Below are 17921 nucleotides of genomic sequence, written 5' to 3'. Positions count from 1 at the left end.
AATTATTACTTTTTATTTGAAATGGGGTTTGCGTTAATTAGCATGTGCAGTTAAACGTCTGGTCAAGACAGGGACTTGACACGACATATGAAGATGTTGCCAGTTTCAGAAACAACCGCGTGAATCACCGTGTGTAATATATATATATATATATATATACATACAGTATATATAAGATCGATTGCTAGCTAGGCTAAGGCAGCATGTTGCAAAAATAAAACCTAGGCGCCCTTGATGGGTCGATGGAAAAACTGGAGCAAAAGTTACGATGATCAAAACGGAGCAGAGCAAAGAGAAAACACATTAAAAAATTGAGGAAATCAAGTTCAAGGGCTTTTGATTATAACTAAAAAAAAACTCAGCCAAGCCCTCTCTCCTCCCCCCTTCCCTCTCTCTCTCTCCCCTTCTCTCTCCCCATCTCTTTCACCCCTTCTCTTTCTCCCCTTCTCCCTCTCTCTCTCTTTCTCTTTCCCTCTTTCTCTTTCCTTCTCTCTCTCTTTCCTTCTTTCTCTTTCCCTCTCTCTCTTTCCTTCTCTCTCTCTCTCTCTGTCCCCTTGTAATTTATTTATGCAGACGTCATGGAAGTCCCTCCTCATTACTCGCTACGCATTGCCCTCTTGTGCATCTCATTAGTTTGCAAGCGGGACAGTCTGTGGAGCTTTTCCTGTCAATCACGGTGCCAATCAAACAGCGGCGAGCCTTTGAAGTGGAGCAGCCGCCGCCGAGTCTGCAAGAACTTCACTCCGAGCAGGAGAGCCAGCTCCTCGGCGTGTACTCACTAACAATTACCGCTCCTGCAATTTATTTACTTACTCCCAGACAGAGAGGGGGGCAAGAAGAAGAAGAGGAGGAGGTAGAAGAAGAAGAAAAAAAGTAGTAGAAGAGGAAGAGAGAGAGAAAAAAAGAAATTATACTTGCGACGGATTAACAACAACCCACCCCCCCCCTTCCTCCTCCCCACTCCTTTCCCCCTACGAACGAGTTGCAGCAAGTCGAGCACAAATATAAAAAAAACAAGGGGGGGAAAAAAGGGGGCATTTAAAAAAAATATAAAAGATGCCGCAGCTCAACAGCGGTGGCGGCGACGATCTAGGGGCCAATGATGAAATGATCTCTTTTAAAGATGAAGGGGAGCAGGAAGAAAAGATCTCGGAAAACGCTTCTGCAGAAAGGGATTTAGCAGACGTCAAGTCTTCATTAGTAAACGAGTCAGAGACCAACCAAAACAGTTCATCAGACTCAGAGGTAAGGAGCAAAGCTCTTGTTTATGTTTTTTAATATTATGTTGGGGGTGGGGGGTGGGGGAGAAGAGAAAGTGTGTGTGTGTTTTTGTGGGGAAGGGAAGGGAAATCATTATTAGTTGTAACACCCACAAGAAAAATCCGCACCTCGTACTTTGCATGGCGTGAGATTGTGTGTGTTTTTGTCTGTTTCATTTCACAATTTCTGAAGGAAAATAACAATCTTGCAACCTGATGATCTCTGTTAAATAATCGCAACTCTTGTCTCTCTCTCTCTCCGGCCATGTTCCTCAGGCGGAAAGGCGGCCGCCGCCTCGGCATTCAGAAACTTTCCGGGACAAGTCCAGGGAGAGTTTAGAAGAAGGTAAGTTGCTCGGGAAACGGGGGGAGGGAAGGGAAAAAAGGGGAAAGAAACGTCCCTATTTCGATTTGTGTTTTATTTTAACCAAAACACTCCACTGTTCCGTCTCTCTCTGTGAGGTTTGAGCGACTGCCCCCCTCCCCTTGAACATTCCTCTTGTTTTTTAAAAAAAGTGTTGAGAAAAAGTTTTGATCCTTAACTTTGTTTCTCTCTCTCTCTCTCTCTCTTATGCCCCGCCATGTTTCTTGTCCGAGCAGCAAAGAGGCAAGATGGAGGAGGCCTGTTCAAGGGCCCACCATACCCCGGCTACCCCTTCATTATGATTCCTGACCTGGCAACTCCTTACCTTCCCAATGGATCTTTATCTCCCAGCGCAAGGACGGTAGGTTGTACGTTTACATACATGTTTTTAAAGAAGCATCTTTTTCAAAAAAAAAGTTTAAAAAAAAAGTGTTTTCTTTCCAGGACATCTATATATATATATATTTTAAAATAAAGACACACAACTTCTCTCTCTCCCCCCCCCCTCCCTTTTAATGAGCACAATGTTACGTTCTCCACCCCTCTGCCACGTTTCTCCTCCCATTATGAAAAAGAGTCTGAAATGTTTTTATTTTTAAAAAGGATCCCCACCACCACCTCCAAAAATAATAGTTGCAAACTTATTTTTGATGCTCTGGTGATTTATTCTTTACTAGTGTTGGCAGAGTCCATGCGTCTTGGGTCGTTGTGGAGGAGTGTAGGAATTTGTGGGTGCAAAATAAATCAACAGCCCCCCCCACCCCCCACAACTTTAGTTCAACAAGTGATGTTGTTCAATATTCTTCTGTCAATTTGCCACATTGAGAGTTGTTTGTTTCAGGGTCTTATTTTTTTGTGACCACATTATTTACATTTTGCCTCTTTTTTTCTCACTCTCTCTCTCTCACACACACACACACACACACACACACACACACCGGAAAATCCTGTTTTTATTTCTGCAAGCTGATTGAGCGAAAAAAGGCGTGTTTTTGAAAAGGTGCAGCTTTTGTTCAAGAGTCATTATAGTAATTTGTAGAAAGCGACTTAGGAATGTTTTTTTCGGGGTATAGGACTCCGTTGCATCGGGTTTGCTTTTGTTTTCGTGGCATTCCGATTGAGGGAGTCAGACCTTATTGTCAAATCTTAACTGCTGGAAATTTACAGGTCATCGTGCATTACAATGGGAGTCACAGCGGGATATTATTCCCGCGATTGGGGCTAATTTGCTAGACTGCATAGGCTTCATGTCTAGTTCCAGTTCACCTCCACGATCTCTCGAACTGTCAACTCCCGTGAAATACCATCAGAGTCACGTGAAATAAACTAGGGGAAACTTTGATAGTTTTTGACAAGAGGCACTGAACAGTGAAACTGTTCTCTTGGACTGGATATCGTCGCCGCATAGATTGCACATAGATTTTATTTACAATTTAGGCTCTTCCCCCCCCCCCCCCTCTTTCGAAACTGACGTTTCAAATTAAATCCACGTGTTGGATTCAAGAAAGGGGTGAAGATGTTTACAGACAATGATTCTGAAACTGCCATTCTATGAAAGTTCTGGTTGCGTTGGTTGAAGTGGTGAAATCTATGCTCAATTTGTTGACCCATTTTATATTTAGACCAAAATGGCAACTTTCAAAATGACTTGATTTTTCTTTCATAAGGCATCATTTGAACTGCCTTGTCAATAAAATCTTTGCACGTCTGTGAAAGTGTCATTTACACTGTGGCTTGAGATTAAAAAAAATGTAAGGTGCAGTTTTTCGTACACAATAGTAATCTGAGACATTTGGATTTCTTGCAACTGAATGGACAGATTTGTGAAGTTGTTAAAGGAACTGATTTGATGCATGTTGATAGCCATTCCAGTTCAAATGTTAAATATTTGGGAGAGCTTTTAAATAATTTTATTTTGTTCACCCCAACATTGTTTAATGTACAATTCTTAAACTTTAATAGCCTTGAGTGGAAAACAATTCAAGATTTAAAGGGGTTATAGCTGAATCGTAGCAAAATTTAAAACCCCTCAAAATAAAATTGTGGTATATTATCTGTTTTAGCAAGGGTTGCAGAGTTCTTGTTGAAAACACATTGTTTAGAAGTAAATACATTTAGGTCCACAAACAAGGTGGTTATCTTGCCAAGCATTCTTGTGTATTGAAGATTAATGTTCGAGCCCACATGCAGAAGCACATGGAGATTTTTGTAACATTCGAGCACAGACTTAATGCCATTCTGTAGACCATCATCTACTGTAGTGCATCAAGTATAGAAGCACTATAGACCTTTGTCTGAAATTTCTATATGTACTTAGATTGCAGGTCGTTATGCATTCGGTTTTATTTAAATGATGTATTAGCTTGTATTGCTCTGCTGTGGGCCAGCAAGTAGTGACAATTAAAAATGTTTAGTTCTGGAATTGTCGGTACATTTGGAAGGAACTAAATGAGAAATTACTACAATTTAATTAGTTTTGTAAACTTGATGTCATCGCAGTGCGAGGTTTCAATTGAGGTTATGTATTTTCAGCATGGAACAGCGGCCTAAAAGATAGGAAACTGAATAATATCTATTCCTCGGAATTGTAGGGCTATTCTTCGTTGTGCTATTTTTTATTTCGGATGCAAAATTATTTATCATTGCATCGTTCACATTTTAACTGAGAGCAACAAAGTGCTTGTTATTTCGAGTTGACCAGGAATTATTGATCTTTGAGATTCATTATACATTACTAGCAGTTGATGTAATTTTCTCATCTTAACTGTATTTGCAAAGATCCAGTCAGCCACCTTTTTCAGAGACTTTTCATTACTTACACTGGTGTTTGATTGCAAAGTTAGATCTGAAACATGTTGTTTCGTTGTGATACATTTGTTGCTAATCTTTCTGAAGCATATATAGATGACTTTAATTACCAATTTAACTTTCTCTTCAGAATAAATTATATAATGTATATTATTGGATTGTAATCTACACTAGTTCGCTGAGGTATTTCAAAATAAACAAGGGAATTAGAAATAACTGGTCTGCGGTGTTACATACCTTTGGAAGTGCAACACAGGCAGGCTGAATTGAAACTGAAGCAATATTGATCAGCTGCAGAGAAATTGTAGCTCCTATGCTTTTAAGGTTAAATGCTGTAGAAGTGATCCACAAACGTGTTCATTTTGTTGATCACTGCATCCTGACAGGAAAATATATTAATGATCATTGTGAGAGTATGTGTTGCACTTTATCTTTGCCAGCCTTTCTTTGTACAGTAAAGAGACTCTTCAACTTCTGTTTTCAAAATAGAACCTATTTTAATGGATGCTATTTAAAAAAAATTGTTGTGGATGATTCTAGTCTGCATGGTTATACGGGCACTACCCTTTTGGACACTCATAGAAGCAACTGTGATTGTCATGTGTATATTTCCAAAACCTGTGTTTTAATGTTTTGAATTTGTATAGCTATATTTTGTGCCCATAATTGAAAGAAAATAGTGGTTGTGGGTCAAAGAAATGAATTGAAATGCTGCAAAACTGTCTGGGAACTCGTGTTTAGCATATCGTGCTTGGGAGTGACAGCTGCAGAGATTTGTGAGAACATGACTGAAGTTGGAGGAGATTTTCCAGCTGCCCGGTAAAAGTTTTCTTCAGCGGCTGGTTCTTCGGTTTTTGAAACCTATGTTTAACACTAGCATGCAGAGATTTGCGGCAGAGGAGCTAGTAAGTTGTTTAGAGTGTTGGAGAAATGCTGTTTGTTTTCCGCTTAAAGCTGAATTAGCAAGTTCGAAGTTCCGGGTCTGGCTGCACAGTTACTGTGCGGCCAAATTTGCACCTTGACAAACCGTCAGAAAGAAATATGCCACCCCAAATCCTTCGCCAGCAATTGCAACAGTGCCGTAAATCTGCAGGGATTATTTACAGCATGTGTCATTTATGAATGTTGAAATACGTGATGTCACACTGGCCTTGTACCCGATGACCCAAAGAGATGTTGGGGGAGTGGGGTTTAGTGCCAAAAAAAACCGGGGGATTAGAAACGTGTAAGGATTAGCCAGGTTTCATTATTTACATGCAGTGATTCTTATTTGTAGGTGGCTGTTTTCATTTTGCAAAGTTAACCCTTTGAGCACATGGAGGATTGCAATTTGGATTAAGTGTGTTTACACAGGGTGTTAATTGTATATGGGGAAGAGTTGGTTAATGCCTAGCTCCCAGGTGCGTGTGAGATTTTGTAAATGTCTTCTATCTAGTACTATGGTTGCACATGTTAATTGTCTCTAATTGCTATCTCCAGGGGGTTTATGGCACCGAATGGGTTTTTTAACACCGCATCAGGCCCTTTCTATGCGTCTGATGTGTCAGTATATGAGCAGTTTTAGCAAATGTCTTGGCATTTTGTTTTTTTGAATTGCGAAGGCATTAGCAGGGTAGGGTACGTTTACAAAGTCTAATTAGTCTATACTGATTGTTCACGGCCTGCCAGACCAGGAGTAATTTGCACAAGAAGGGCAGTCCAACTAAACCAGCTTGATATTTAAAAAAAACAATAAATCACTTGCATATTTGTGTAGTGATTCAAATGGAATTGAGACCGCTCCCATCTCAACATGTGGTAAATTTAAGTCAATGAAATGCAGATGTAGATTGTGGTGAGGTTTCTCAGCAGAGATCAACAAATGGAAAACTTTTAAATATTTACAAACTGAATTTCAGCACAAAGATTTTTTTGTGCTTGTGTCTAATCATTGTGTGTACGGAGCTGGGGAAGGATGGGTTCTGGCCTGTTGCACTAGTTTGAAAGCTGGGGGTTTGGATTGTTGGGTTCTGGGTTGTTGCACTAGTTTTGAAAGGAGTCGCCTTTTGGTGAATATTCCAATATTGCTGACAAAACATACCCTGATTCAGTCCATTGGGTTCAACCACTTGTTTTTCCTTATTTAAAAAAATAACTTTAACAAAAATAAGTGGAAATGCCTAAGACTAATCTAAAATCTAAGGCTAGATCAACCAATTGGAAATGTCTAAATCTGTGCTCTTCACTTATGCTTCTTCAGATGAATAGTAACTCTTAATGTAGGTGTTCAGTGTAATGTAGAAAGGAAAGTTGTGGGTGGAACTGGCTCTTCCCTCACCTTTTGTCTTTCTTCCTCCACCTCACTCAGCTGAATCTAAACACTGTCAGAATTTTGCAGTAGGTCTGATTGGCAGTGGTAGAGCGATGGTGGGTGGTACTGATGTTTGTTTGCTTTTGGGTGGGGAATGGGTTAGAAGGAAGGAAGTTCCTATTTTGCATGGGTAAAATGAATTCCCTTTGACTTGGTCTTAAACTTGGCCGTAAGAAACCCAGCTGAGCCCTTTGTGGGAAAATGTGCCCGCAGATGGCTCGATGAGCTTGTTCTGTAGTTTGATATCAAGTCAAGTCAAGTCAATTTTATTTGTATAGCACATTTAAAAACAACCCACGTTGACCAAAGTGCTGTACATCTGATATGTGAGCTGCTGAATTCCAGTGGGGAGTCAGGAGCTCCGGAGCAAATTTGGGTATTTTTTTTCTCTTATGCTCGTTCTCTCCTAACAGAGCAATAGTACTGGAGAGCAGTTTGGGGGGGAAATCTATTATTGATTGAGGGAGTTGAATGGCTGTATATCTACACTAGCAACATTCAATATTGCAACAGTCCAACACTTAAAATATTTGTACATGCTTTGTGACTTTCTGTGGTCATGGAAGGTCCAACATATATGCACATCACCTAAAGGGTCTCGGCCTATAAAGGAGTCATGTATGCTGAGAAAATCAGTTTGAATAAAACTATTTATAAGCTGACAATGCAGTTGAATGAGTCGAAAGTGCTACATGGACATTTATATTATGTAGGTTGTTTATGTAACTGCATACTTGAGCTAGAAACGCCAGATTCCCCCTGGGTACGCAGGTCCCTATATGGCAAGGGTAAATAGGTATCTGCTTGCGTGTGGCACATGGGTGCATACCATGGAACCTGTTTTAATTTGTGCTCCTTGGTGTGCTGATACAAGTCAATCTTGATGACTTGTTCACTGATGAGACATCAGCACCAAAAGCAGCCGTTCCAAAGCCCCAGGTGAATAATTGAAATGGGAGAATGTGACAGATAGGAACTAAAAGTCAAATATGACTGCTGCCTTAGTTTTCAGGACCTGATCTATGAGATGATCATGTGCCTCCAGATTGGACAACACTGCCATTTGTTATATTCTTTTTGGGGTTGTAATTGAGGAAAGCCTTTATATGGTTAGTTTAAACATTGGACTTGGCTTAGACACAAAATGCTGAGTAACTCGGCGGGACAGGCAGCATCTCTGGAGAGAAGGAATGGGTGACATTTTGGGACAAGACCCTTCTTTAGACTTGGCTTATCTGCTATACTCTCCAGTTATCTCCTTTCCATATTTACTGCAGGTGGAAAATCTCATCATGGGGCTGAGCTTCTGCTTTGATACCACCCTGTCTATTTCTCTTCTTGCTTCTTCTCCATACTTGTGAGACCTGGCTGACCAACAGCGGGCAAGATATTGGAAAAAATCCATGAATACTTTCTCTGCGCAATCCTCCAAATGGAAGGATAAGCAAACAACACCAATAGGCTTCTTGTAGGACAGCATATCCAAAACAGAGGCCCTGATTGCTATTAAAAGGGCATGAAATGCTGGAGTAACTCAGCAGGATGTTCTCCATCCTTGGAGAACATGACTAGGTAAATATTTCAAATCGGGTATGGAAAGGTCACCTAGCCATGACATTTCTCCAGGGATGTTGCCTGACCCGCTGAGGTACTCCAGCACTTTGTATCCTTCTTTATAAACCAGCATCTACATTTCCTTGTTTCTGCACATTCTTTGCACCTGGTCAGCTTTGGTAAGCTTCAGTATTGAGCCCGTATGAGATTAACAGCAGCCAGGCAAAAAGATTCAAGAGTGTGCACAAAGCATCCTTGAAGAAATGCAATCTCTCCACTGAATCCTGGGAATCTCTGGCCCAAGATTTCTTAAAGTAGAAAAGGAGCATTTGGGATGGCATTGGGAGCACAAAGAAGGCTTGCTTCAGTTGTGGGCCAATCAAACCACATCATAAACCACCCACCCACCAGCCTCGTAGTCACTACCTATCTTTGTGGAAAAGTTTGTGGTTTCCAAATTGGTCTCATTAGTTACATCAGAACCCACAAACCTGGAGTAAAAGTTTACACGTTTATACTTGAGCCTTAACAATAAATCTGAGAATGCTATTCAGCAAACAAAGAATGCTTGGCAGGGGGCAATCCTGGTCTCATTTGCAGCGTGCTTCATTCTTGTGGGAATTGCTTTTAAATTGTCAGGAGTGGACTTCCTGGCTGATGTTACTTTTCGTAAGACAATACGTTCTGTGGCCACATTGGTTTAGGTTCATTATTGTCATTTGTACCTTTGAATATAAATACAATAAAGTCAAATTCCAGTACAATAGGTAGAACAAAAGGAAAGATACTGAGTGCAGAATATAGTTCTCGGTATTGTAGCAAATCAGTTCCATGGCCAATGTTCGCTTATGGGGTGGAAGTGAACCTCTAGCTTATGTGTGGACTATTCAGAAGCCGAAGAACAGAAGGGAAGAAGCTGTTCCAGGGTGTGAGGTTAATTAAAACTCGCACCTTGTTATTGCTTAACTGACTTTTCAGTGATTAGGAAGCTTTTTTTTTGTTTGATACAAGCTTCACCATAATAATTGAACTGCCACTATCAAAAAACAGCAATGAAATTCTGAATATGACTTAAGTCAAGTTTGGGTAAAATGTAACTTTTAATTTTGGTGTGTGACTCAGTTTGTCGTGTCCTGGTTTTTCACTTGGCCGGTTCCTTCAACATTATCAGCGGATGAGTATGGCCTCTTGTTGCTGATATCTATATATTAAAACTCTCGTTTGTTTGTTTGTTCCTGTACTACAGCCAAAATAGTACACGATAGCGCAACAATTTTAGGCCCACCTTACTCACCGTCGTCCCTTTGGTGCTAATGGAAGAAGTTTAATTGAAATTGGTGTTATATTTTTAACGTTATTCACATTTTAAAGTTGAAATCTATCTCCTAGGGAGGGGGGAGGATAAGGGGGGTTGAGGGGGATGGAGTAGTAGGGAGGGGGGAGGGAGGGGGAGAGGATGCTGCACCAATGTAGGTTTGGGCCCAATGGGTCCACTTGGTCTAGTCTTCATTACTTTTCTCAGTATGCTCAACTTATTCTGTCTTTTTTATAGTTACTTCTCTCTCCTTTTTGCATTTTGAAGCAAATTAATTGGCTTTGTAATTCAGCTAATGTTCTGAAATATTGGAAAATGCATGCTTGCAATTTTATGTGTACTTATGCATAACTTTATAATGTTTACTGTAAAATTTTGCAATAGCCTCTGTCAAAGAAATAAGACCTTCAAAGATTGTGATTTCTTTTGTTGTTCAGATCGGTTTGAGAAGGTGCTAGGTGGAGAAGAGAAACATCCTTTCACTATTCCCAGTGCTATTAAAATCTGAGAAATTATTAGACTGACGCTTTCAGAACACATTGTAAACTCTGATCACTTGTGGCTCTGGGCAAAAATACCAAGTTCAACCTCGGGCTTTGAGAGACACTAAACATTCAAGTTAAAAGCTGTAATGAAGCCATTCATTCAGTGGATGCAATTAATCAAGTGAATTCATGTTTTTTGTTTGATTCTCTATTTTGGGTAAAGTAATTCTGGTGTCCAAAATAATCAGTTGTTGAAAATGGTTGTGAACACATGTTCAGAAAGAAATGGGGAACTGATTTTTGTGGGAAGTTGATCTATCCAAGGGTATTTGTTTAGTCCAATCAAAACATGGTAGAAGCTGTGCAGGGTGAAGTACAACAGTATTTTGAAGTCTGAATCCTGCCCCGATCCTCGCCCAAACCAGGTTGCTTGGGATTGCTGCTCAAGTTAAGTTCTGCACTTTTAGTTGTTGCTAGGAATTGAATCCTGAACACTGTATTTATTTTCGTCAATAAGGCAGTGCAGTATGCAATCTATTTCTGAAAAGTTCAATTGAACTTTAAGTTGATCATTTATAACCGTTACAGTTTTCTGCTGCTCCTCTGGCTCTCTTGTACGACTTGGAGAGGAGCAGACAACAGGAAGGAAGAGTCAAAAAGTGTGAAAACAGGCCCTTCGGCCCAACTTGCTCTTGCTCACCATTTGCCTGTGTTTGGCCCAGATCCCTCTAAATCTCTCGTAAAAGAAACGTGGAGTTGGCGGTGAAAATATGGCCCAAATGGGATTGTCTGTGGCCTTTAAGAGAGGAATGTGATTGGGCAAGATATTTCGAACAGAGTTCCCTGAATAGTTCCCTGAAAGATAAACCTCGGGTAAATAGGACAGCAAAGGTGGCCTTTGGTACACTAGCCTTCATCGGCAAGGATATTGAGAATGCAAATTGCAACATTAGGTTACAGTGGTATAAGATGTTGCTAAGGATGCATTTGAAGTTCTGTGTTCAGGTTTGGTCATACTACTTGGACAGGTACATAGATAAGAAAGGTTTAGAGTGATAAGGGCCAAATATGCAAATGAGAAATAGCTTAGATGGGGCATCTTGGTCAGCATGGTCAAGTTGAGTTGAAGGGCCTGTTTCCGTGCCGTTGATTCTATCTGAGGAAGGGTCTCGATCTGAAGCGTCACTGTTCCTTTTCTCCAGAGATGCTGCCTGACCCGCTGAGTTACTCCAGCTTTTTGTGTCTGTTGATTCTATGGCTGTATGAGTGTGTTGCAGAGCTTGGGACAACAGTGACTGTAACATTTGGTATCTTTGTAAAGAGCATGAGTTTGTAGGGAGTGAGGAGTTGTGCACGACGCTAGAGTAGAAAAATGCCAAAGCACAAGGAAGTTGGCAGGTTATTGGAAATAAAATGGGGTAAATACCAAGGGGTGCCATGAATGGATCTGCAATGAGTCCATTGGCCATATTGACTTGTATGTGCAGAGACCACTATTTAGGTTTGGAACCATTAGAGAGAGTAACGTAAATTTAACACAGCACAGTAGGGTCGTAACTTGTCAACTGTGGCAATTAATGTTTATCAATAAATTCTATAGCAACCTGGGCTTAATACAACAGTGGCCTGCTGAGTTTAAAATGCCGGAAAGCAGCTGTAAAATAAGCACAGGAAAAACAAATTGCTTGGCTGGGCTGGGGTGGGGGGGTTGGAGAGGAGGCAGGCGGGGAAACAGTATATTTAATTTGCTGTCATTCCACTGCATGCTGGAAAGAGCCAGGAAAAGTTGAAGATTTTTGAAAAACAGAGTAATGAAACACATGGATGAAGAAAATGCGTGGAATTTTCAAATTAAACCTGTGTGCAAAACTGTTGAATGGACACCTGGATTACTACTGAGGCTAAAGGGGCCCACTGGGGGAGGGGCTCGGGGTGGTGGCAGAGGGTCTGTTCCTGTGACAGTATCTGATTCCTTGGAGTAGGTTGGTAGAAGGGGGAGGGGGGAAGCTTATGTGTCCAGCCTCCATGGGGATTGCCTTGGGCTATACTGGTGCTCTGGGAAAGAAAGCCTGGACATGTTTTCCTTAAAATTTCAATTGGACCACTGGGAAATGAATAAAATAGGCAGAGGAAGCTAAATTTGCTAATGTTGCATTCTGAAGAGAGGGGGGGGGGGGGGGGGGGAGGGTGGGTGGGTGGCGGTAAATAGCTTCTCGGCACTCTCGCGGGCAGGAATTTCAGGCTGGCAAAAGGCTGTGCAGGGAACAAAAGGTGTTTGAGTAGTACTTGGAATTGCTGTTAATGTTAGAATAATTAGTGCAGTCTTGCCAGTGGCTGCGTGTTGGAAGAAAAGGAATAGAGGATTCAAATGCTTATTTCTGAAAGAGTATTTGGTGGGGGGGCTTCATTATAGTCTTGAGCTATCCATGTGTGTGGTTCTTGTCCATTGTACTAGTTTGGCCTTATCTTGTTCTGTGTGGCTATTCTGTACAAATGGATGTTTTTCTTTAAACTCCAATCCTTAAGAAAACAGTTAAGGATTCAATTACTACACAGGAATTTGAAGGGTAAAATAGGTTCATTTGGGGCTTTGTTTGAACGGTGGCAGTCACAGCTAATGTTAATTGTCTGTAGGTACCTCCTTCCATTGTATTAATAAATATCTTGGAATTTTTCATACAATACAGAGTTACCTACCTGCAAGATGTACCCTATTGTGAATATCAAGGTGTGTGGGCTTGTTTTAGATTTTGGAGGTCACTAAGGCACAAAAGATAATGATATTAGGACTAATTGAATTATTTTGGCGAGAAAAAAACGGTCCAATTTGCAGGTCATTACAAGAATTCATCTCACAGTCATTAGGTATTTCTTGCTGCATTTTCTGTTTCTTGTCCTCATTTAAATGGCATTCTCACCTGCTTAGTTTTTTTTCCTTTTGTGAAGGTCAAAAAGAGAGGTTTTATTTTTAATTTGGGCTCTTGTATTCTATTGTTCGTATCGTGCCACCTTTATTTATGTCATACTTATTCAATTCTCTATTCTGTTGCAGCGTTCTTTCTTTTAAAACTGACTACACCCACTGTGTCTGGTCAAGATGCCTACTTGATGTTGATCAAGCTTTTGCATCAGTTTCCCTGTTTCTTTCTCTTAAATTGCACCACTTGCTGCAGACCACAGCTCACAAAGTTTCGAAGATATGATCCTTTTATTTTAAAGATCTTGTCTGTGGTGCAGTGATGAAAATTATACTGTGATTAAGAGTTTGGAATGGGAACACCACTGTCTGCTTGTTTTTAAAATCACCTTAAATTTGGTAGTTTTGCCCTCTCACTTTCAAATAATGATCACATTGAATGGCAGGTATCACAAAAAGCTGGAGTAACTCAGCGGGTCAGGCAGCATCTCAGGAGAGAAGGAATGAGTGACGTTTCGGGTCGAGACCCTTCGAAACGTCACCCATTCCTCTCCTGAGATGCTGCCTGACCCCGCTGAGTTACTCCAGCTTTTTGTGATACCTTTGATTTGTACCAGCATCTGTAGTTATTTTCCTACACATATTGAATGGCAGTGCTGGCTCGAATGGCCTACACCTGCACCTTTTTTCTATGTTTTTATTATGGTGGCCTTGGGTGTTATTCTACACGGTCCAGCTGTAAAACTACAGGGATTGGCAATAACAGCATGTTTGGTGTATGTTGTACCATGCAAATTTAAGACAATTTTTAGAACCATTTTACATTTGTAATTCTTGGTGCACATTTTGGTATATTTTGATTGCTGTCCTATGTTAGATTGGATGTAATCTCCATAATTCCTTTCTTGAGTCATTTCTTTCTAATGCTATTTTGTTAATTGCATCACAGGTCATTCACATTTAGTGTACAATTGATGCCGGTTATGTGCAGGAATGTGTTTGTTTATATTTTTGTTATGTCCCTTAGTTTAATTTTGTTGAACTGTGCTCTTAATTAGGAAGTGGTGATAAGCATTTTAGCAAATTGTTTGTAATTTCTGTTGTCTTTTAGTATAATCAGCATGCAGTGGGAACAGTAGGTTTTAGCTGGATTGGAATCTTGTTTTTGTTAGTAACCAGAGTTCCTCTTTGTTAAAGATTTGTTTGTTTTCTTGGATGTCAGGAAGGTGGGGCCGCTTGCATATGGTGACATTAAGCAGGGGTTAGTATGTGAGATGTGCATGGTGATATATTATTGTGTTTAAAAAAAAAACACAAACCCAAGCTTTGTTAGGGCAAGGTTGCTGTTAACAAGATTTCAAGGCAAATGGACTAGTGCTTTTTCTCTTATCAATCCACATGGACAGCATAAATTGACTTTTGTTTTCCACATACAGAAGATCACAATCTCTGAACTTTCCTGAAAGGAAGAATGGGTTAAAGGCTGTCACTGTTAAAAGATGTTTATAAAACACAAGACATTTAATTTCCATCTAATTTAACTCATTTCTACCTGTGTGGCATGTCAATAGCAGAGATGAAGTTTCAAGCATTTGAGCTTGCGAGAGGACATAAACATTTTCAGGTTATTTTAAATAACCATCTGAAGTAGAGGGAATTTTAATTGCATATATTTATGTAATATGAATATTATATAGACTATTTAAAAACACTCTAAATGTGACAATTAGTGCTTTAGTAGAGAGTGTGCAAGGTTGGAGTGGGAGTTAATAACAACTGTTATCTTAATGCTAGTTATCTAAAATGCGGGTTAATTACACTGAAATTATACGAAAATCACTTGGTTCTATATTTTTCTCTGGTTTCCCCCTTAGTGAATTTATGTGCAGTAAGTATATTTGAAAGCTGTAGTCCAGCCTCTGGATTAAAGTGATCGATTATCTTTGTGATAATGTCCATCGGCTTTGCACTGATGAACAGTGATGGATTTCTTGCCTCTTCATTATTGTATTCAAAATACCACATTCTTTATCGAATGTATTAGCATGATTCCTAAAGTGAAATGGCTTCAATGTTTTATAACTTTATTGTGTGCTATATGGAATGCAGTTTTTATATAAGAGTAAGAAACTGGGTGGTGCAGTTGTGCAGGACAGGTATTCTTTCACCCCTAGGCCGTTATTTGATAACGTTAAATACTCTTGACAATATTGCCCAACTCAAAACTCCGTGTGTAGCACAACACCTTGCATTTATATACACCTTAAAGGGAAAATACTCTGGGGCGCTTCAGGAATGAAATTGGGTATTCAGGGCTGCATAAGCCCTGGGCTGCTTTGCCTTTCCACTATTGTAATTAATAGTGACAAGATGACGCTTTACAAAAGCATGGCTGCTGTCAGTTTGACGACTTGAAATTCTTGCATTTCCACTACTCCCTTCTCTTTACAGATACTATGATAACTTTGCTAACCTTTGCCCTCTATCCTGATCATAATTTGGGCAAAACTGGGACATGGGTGTGCTAGGTAGCAATGTGCGTCAGCCGTTGACATTCTAATTATGCGTGCGTCTCATTGGATGCTTTGGTTAGTTAATTTAACTGTTGTGTTGTCTGAAGTGATACTGGCATTTAAAAAATAACTTTGTTTTAAACATTTTTTTTGTTGCAGTATTAATTTCCATTGGCCAAAGTATTTCTAACTCTAGTTGATTGCAGACCTTGAACAGGTTAACTGATGGACATATTTTATTTTGTGCCTTTTCACATCTACTAGAAATGCTTCCAAAATAATTGCTTTTGATGTGCACTGCCTGTTGTCACATAGGCAAATCTAGCATCCACTTCACATAGCAAGATCCCACCATTGGAGTGCTTGTGTATGACTGCTTAGTTTTTTTTTGTTTGGTGTGGAGGGAAGGAGAGGCTTCGGAGATTGGTTGGTGCAAGAATATTGTGTGGCAGTAGGATAAAGTCCCAGCTGTCTCGTGATCGCATCGAATTCTTAATATTCACTGTGTATCTTCAATGGATTAACCCCACAACTGTGCAACACTTCAGCAGCACCGCTCTGGATTGCTAATGTCTGGACTGGGGCCTGAACCTTCAATCTGATGGTTGACGTGAGAATGCCAGAAAATGTACCAAACTGATAACCCTGTTGTTGTCAATGCACTTGCAGAAATAACTACACAGTCAGTATGCTGGCTGCTGAGCATTAAAGATACGAGGCACTCTCCTGTGTGTCAATTCTCAGGATCCAACATATCCTAAAGCACGGTTTCTAAATGTTCCCAAAAAGCACTAAGTACTGGTTCATTGGGATGAATTTAACCTGGGCCTTGGGAGATGCTTTGAGGAGACTTTTATTTCTTCAAATTGGAAGATCTTCAGAAACAACTCATTGTAGAATATGCTGATGCTGACTCATCCACTCAGTTGTAGAAACAAGAAACTGCAGATACTGGCTTTTACAAAAGTACACAAAGTGCTGGAGCAACTCCGTGAGTCAGGCAGCACCTCTGGAGTTCATGGATAGGTGAAGTTTCAGGTCGGGACCCTTGATCGGTCTGAAGAAGGGTCCTGACCTGAAGCATCACCTATCGATGTTTGCCAGAGATGCTGCCTGGCCTGCTGAGTTACTTCAGCACTTTGTGTCCTTTTCCTCCATTTTAATCCCATTCTCTGGAATCTTTGGCGGGGGGTGTGTCTGTTTTAAGGTCCTGAATACACCTACTTTTTTAATCTTGTGTGATACGTTTTAGTTAATTCCAATTGAATATAATCTATCGGGTTGGGAATTAAATTTTAAAAAAGCCGTAAAAAAGTTACTAGACGACCCGTGTACCCGTTAGGTTCCCGTTGTGATGCAAGAGACGTTCAGTTATTTCAAATTCTGTCTCTTCATCCCTTCTGGGCGTGCCGCTGCCGGGCCCGGCAACCCACACCCAACTGCGCACGCACGGATACCGGGCCCGGCAACCCTCCCCCATCTGCACAGGCGCGGTTGAGGGGCCCAGTAAGTGGGAGCGCACTGCGCAGGTGTGATTGCCACGTTGAAACTTGTCCCATTCACAGTATAAAGTTTATAAAGTGAATTACTTTTGAAATATAACAAAACTTGATTCTGCACACCACAGGCAAATGGTGAGTAAGGTGCCCTTAAAATTGTTGCGCTATTGTGTATAGCTTTGGCTGTATTTTGGGAACATACATACAAGACTAGAGTTTTAGTTATAATCTGTGGTTCAGTACATTTAACAATGCAAATTCATCATACTGAATATTCATCTGAAAGAAACGTGAACAGCTACAAGTATAACCAATAGCACGTAATATGCGTAAGTAGTTACACACATCCAGAGAACCGGTAATTATCTCATCAACATATATACATGTTGATGAATTTGCATTGTTAAATGTACTGAACCACAGATTATGGTAAAACAGAGATCCCCACCTGGGCGATCAGGTAGATGTTGAAGAACATAACACATTATTTGATGGGAAGCAAGATGTTCTTGGCTGTTGACTCGCATTCTTCTCTCACCCAATCCCACAACAAGATGATTAACAGGGCCAGCAATCTCATTTGCTGTTTGTGATCTATGTATAGAGCATTTTCCCACATAACAACAATCATAATATTTTAGAAAGTTTAAAATCATGAAGTGAAACATTTTGAAATATCTTAAATTGACACACAGGGGATGGCAGAGTGGTGCAACCTTGCAGTGCCAGAGACCCACATTTGATCCTGAACTTGGGTGTTGTTTGTGTGGAGTTTGCCCGTTCTCCCTGTAACCATGTGGGCAGACCTCGACACCCTTCCGTATTTGGTGGAAAGTTTACGCTTTCTTATTTCATTT

The 17921-nt window shown here is 40.4% G+C and overlaps 1 protein-coding gene across 21 annotated transcripts in view; it reads left to right on the top strand.

Annotated features, from left to right (window-relative positions):
- Positions 1-680: 680 nt before the first annotated feature.
- tcf7l2 (transcription factor 7 like 2) overlaps positions 681-17921 on the top strand; it is a 162612-nt gene continuing 145371 nt past the window's right edge. For 7 of the 21 annotated variants that reach the window (XR_013548309.1, XR_013548308.1, XM_078413493.1 and 4 more), the window contains exons 1-3: positions 682-1245; positions 1536-1605; positions 1860-1984. Coding sequence is in view for 19 of the 21 variants with exons in the window: in XM_078413493.1 (XP_078269619.1) it covers positions 1057-1245; positions 1536-1605; positions 1860-1984 (384 nt within the window). In the remaining 2 variants the exon portion in view is untranslated. Of the gene's footprint in view, positions 1246-1535; positions 1606-1859; positions 1985-17921 lie in introns of all 21 variants that reach the window. The other 14 variants (XM_078413478.1, XM_078413474.1, XM_078413477.1 and 11 more) reach the window with 4 other exon arrangements.

The sequence above is a fragment of the Rhinoraja longicauda genome, chromosome 16 (assembly GCF_053455715.1).
Source record: "Rhinoraja longicauda isolate Sanriku21f chromosome 16, sRhiLon1.1, whole genome shotgun sequence".
Classification (NCBI taxonomy): Eukaryota; Metazoa; Chordata; class Chondrichthyes; order Rajiformes; family Arhynchobatidae; genus Rhinoraja; species Rhinoraja longicauda.
The sequence above is the reverse complement of the archived record's forward strand: the minus strand, read 5'-3'. Positions and strand labels throughout refer to the sequence as shown.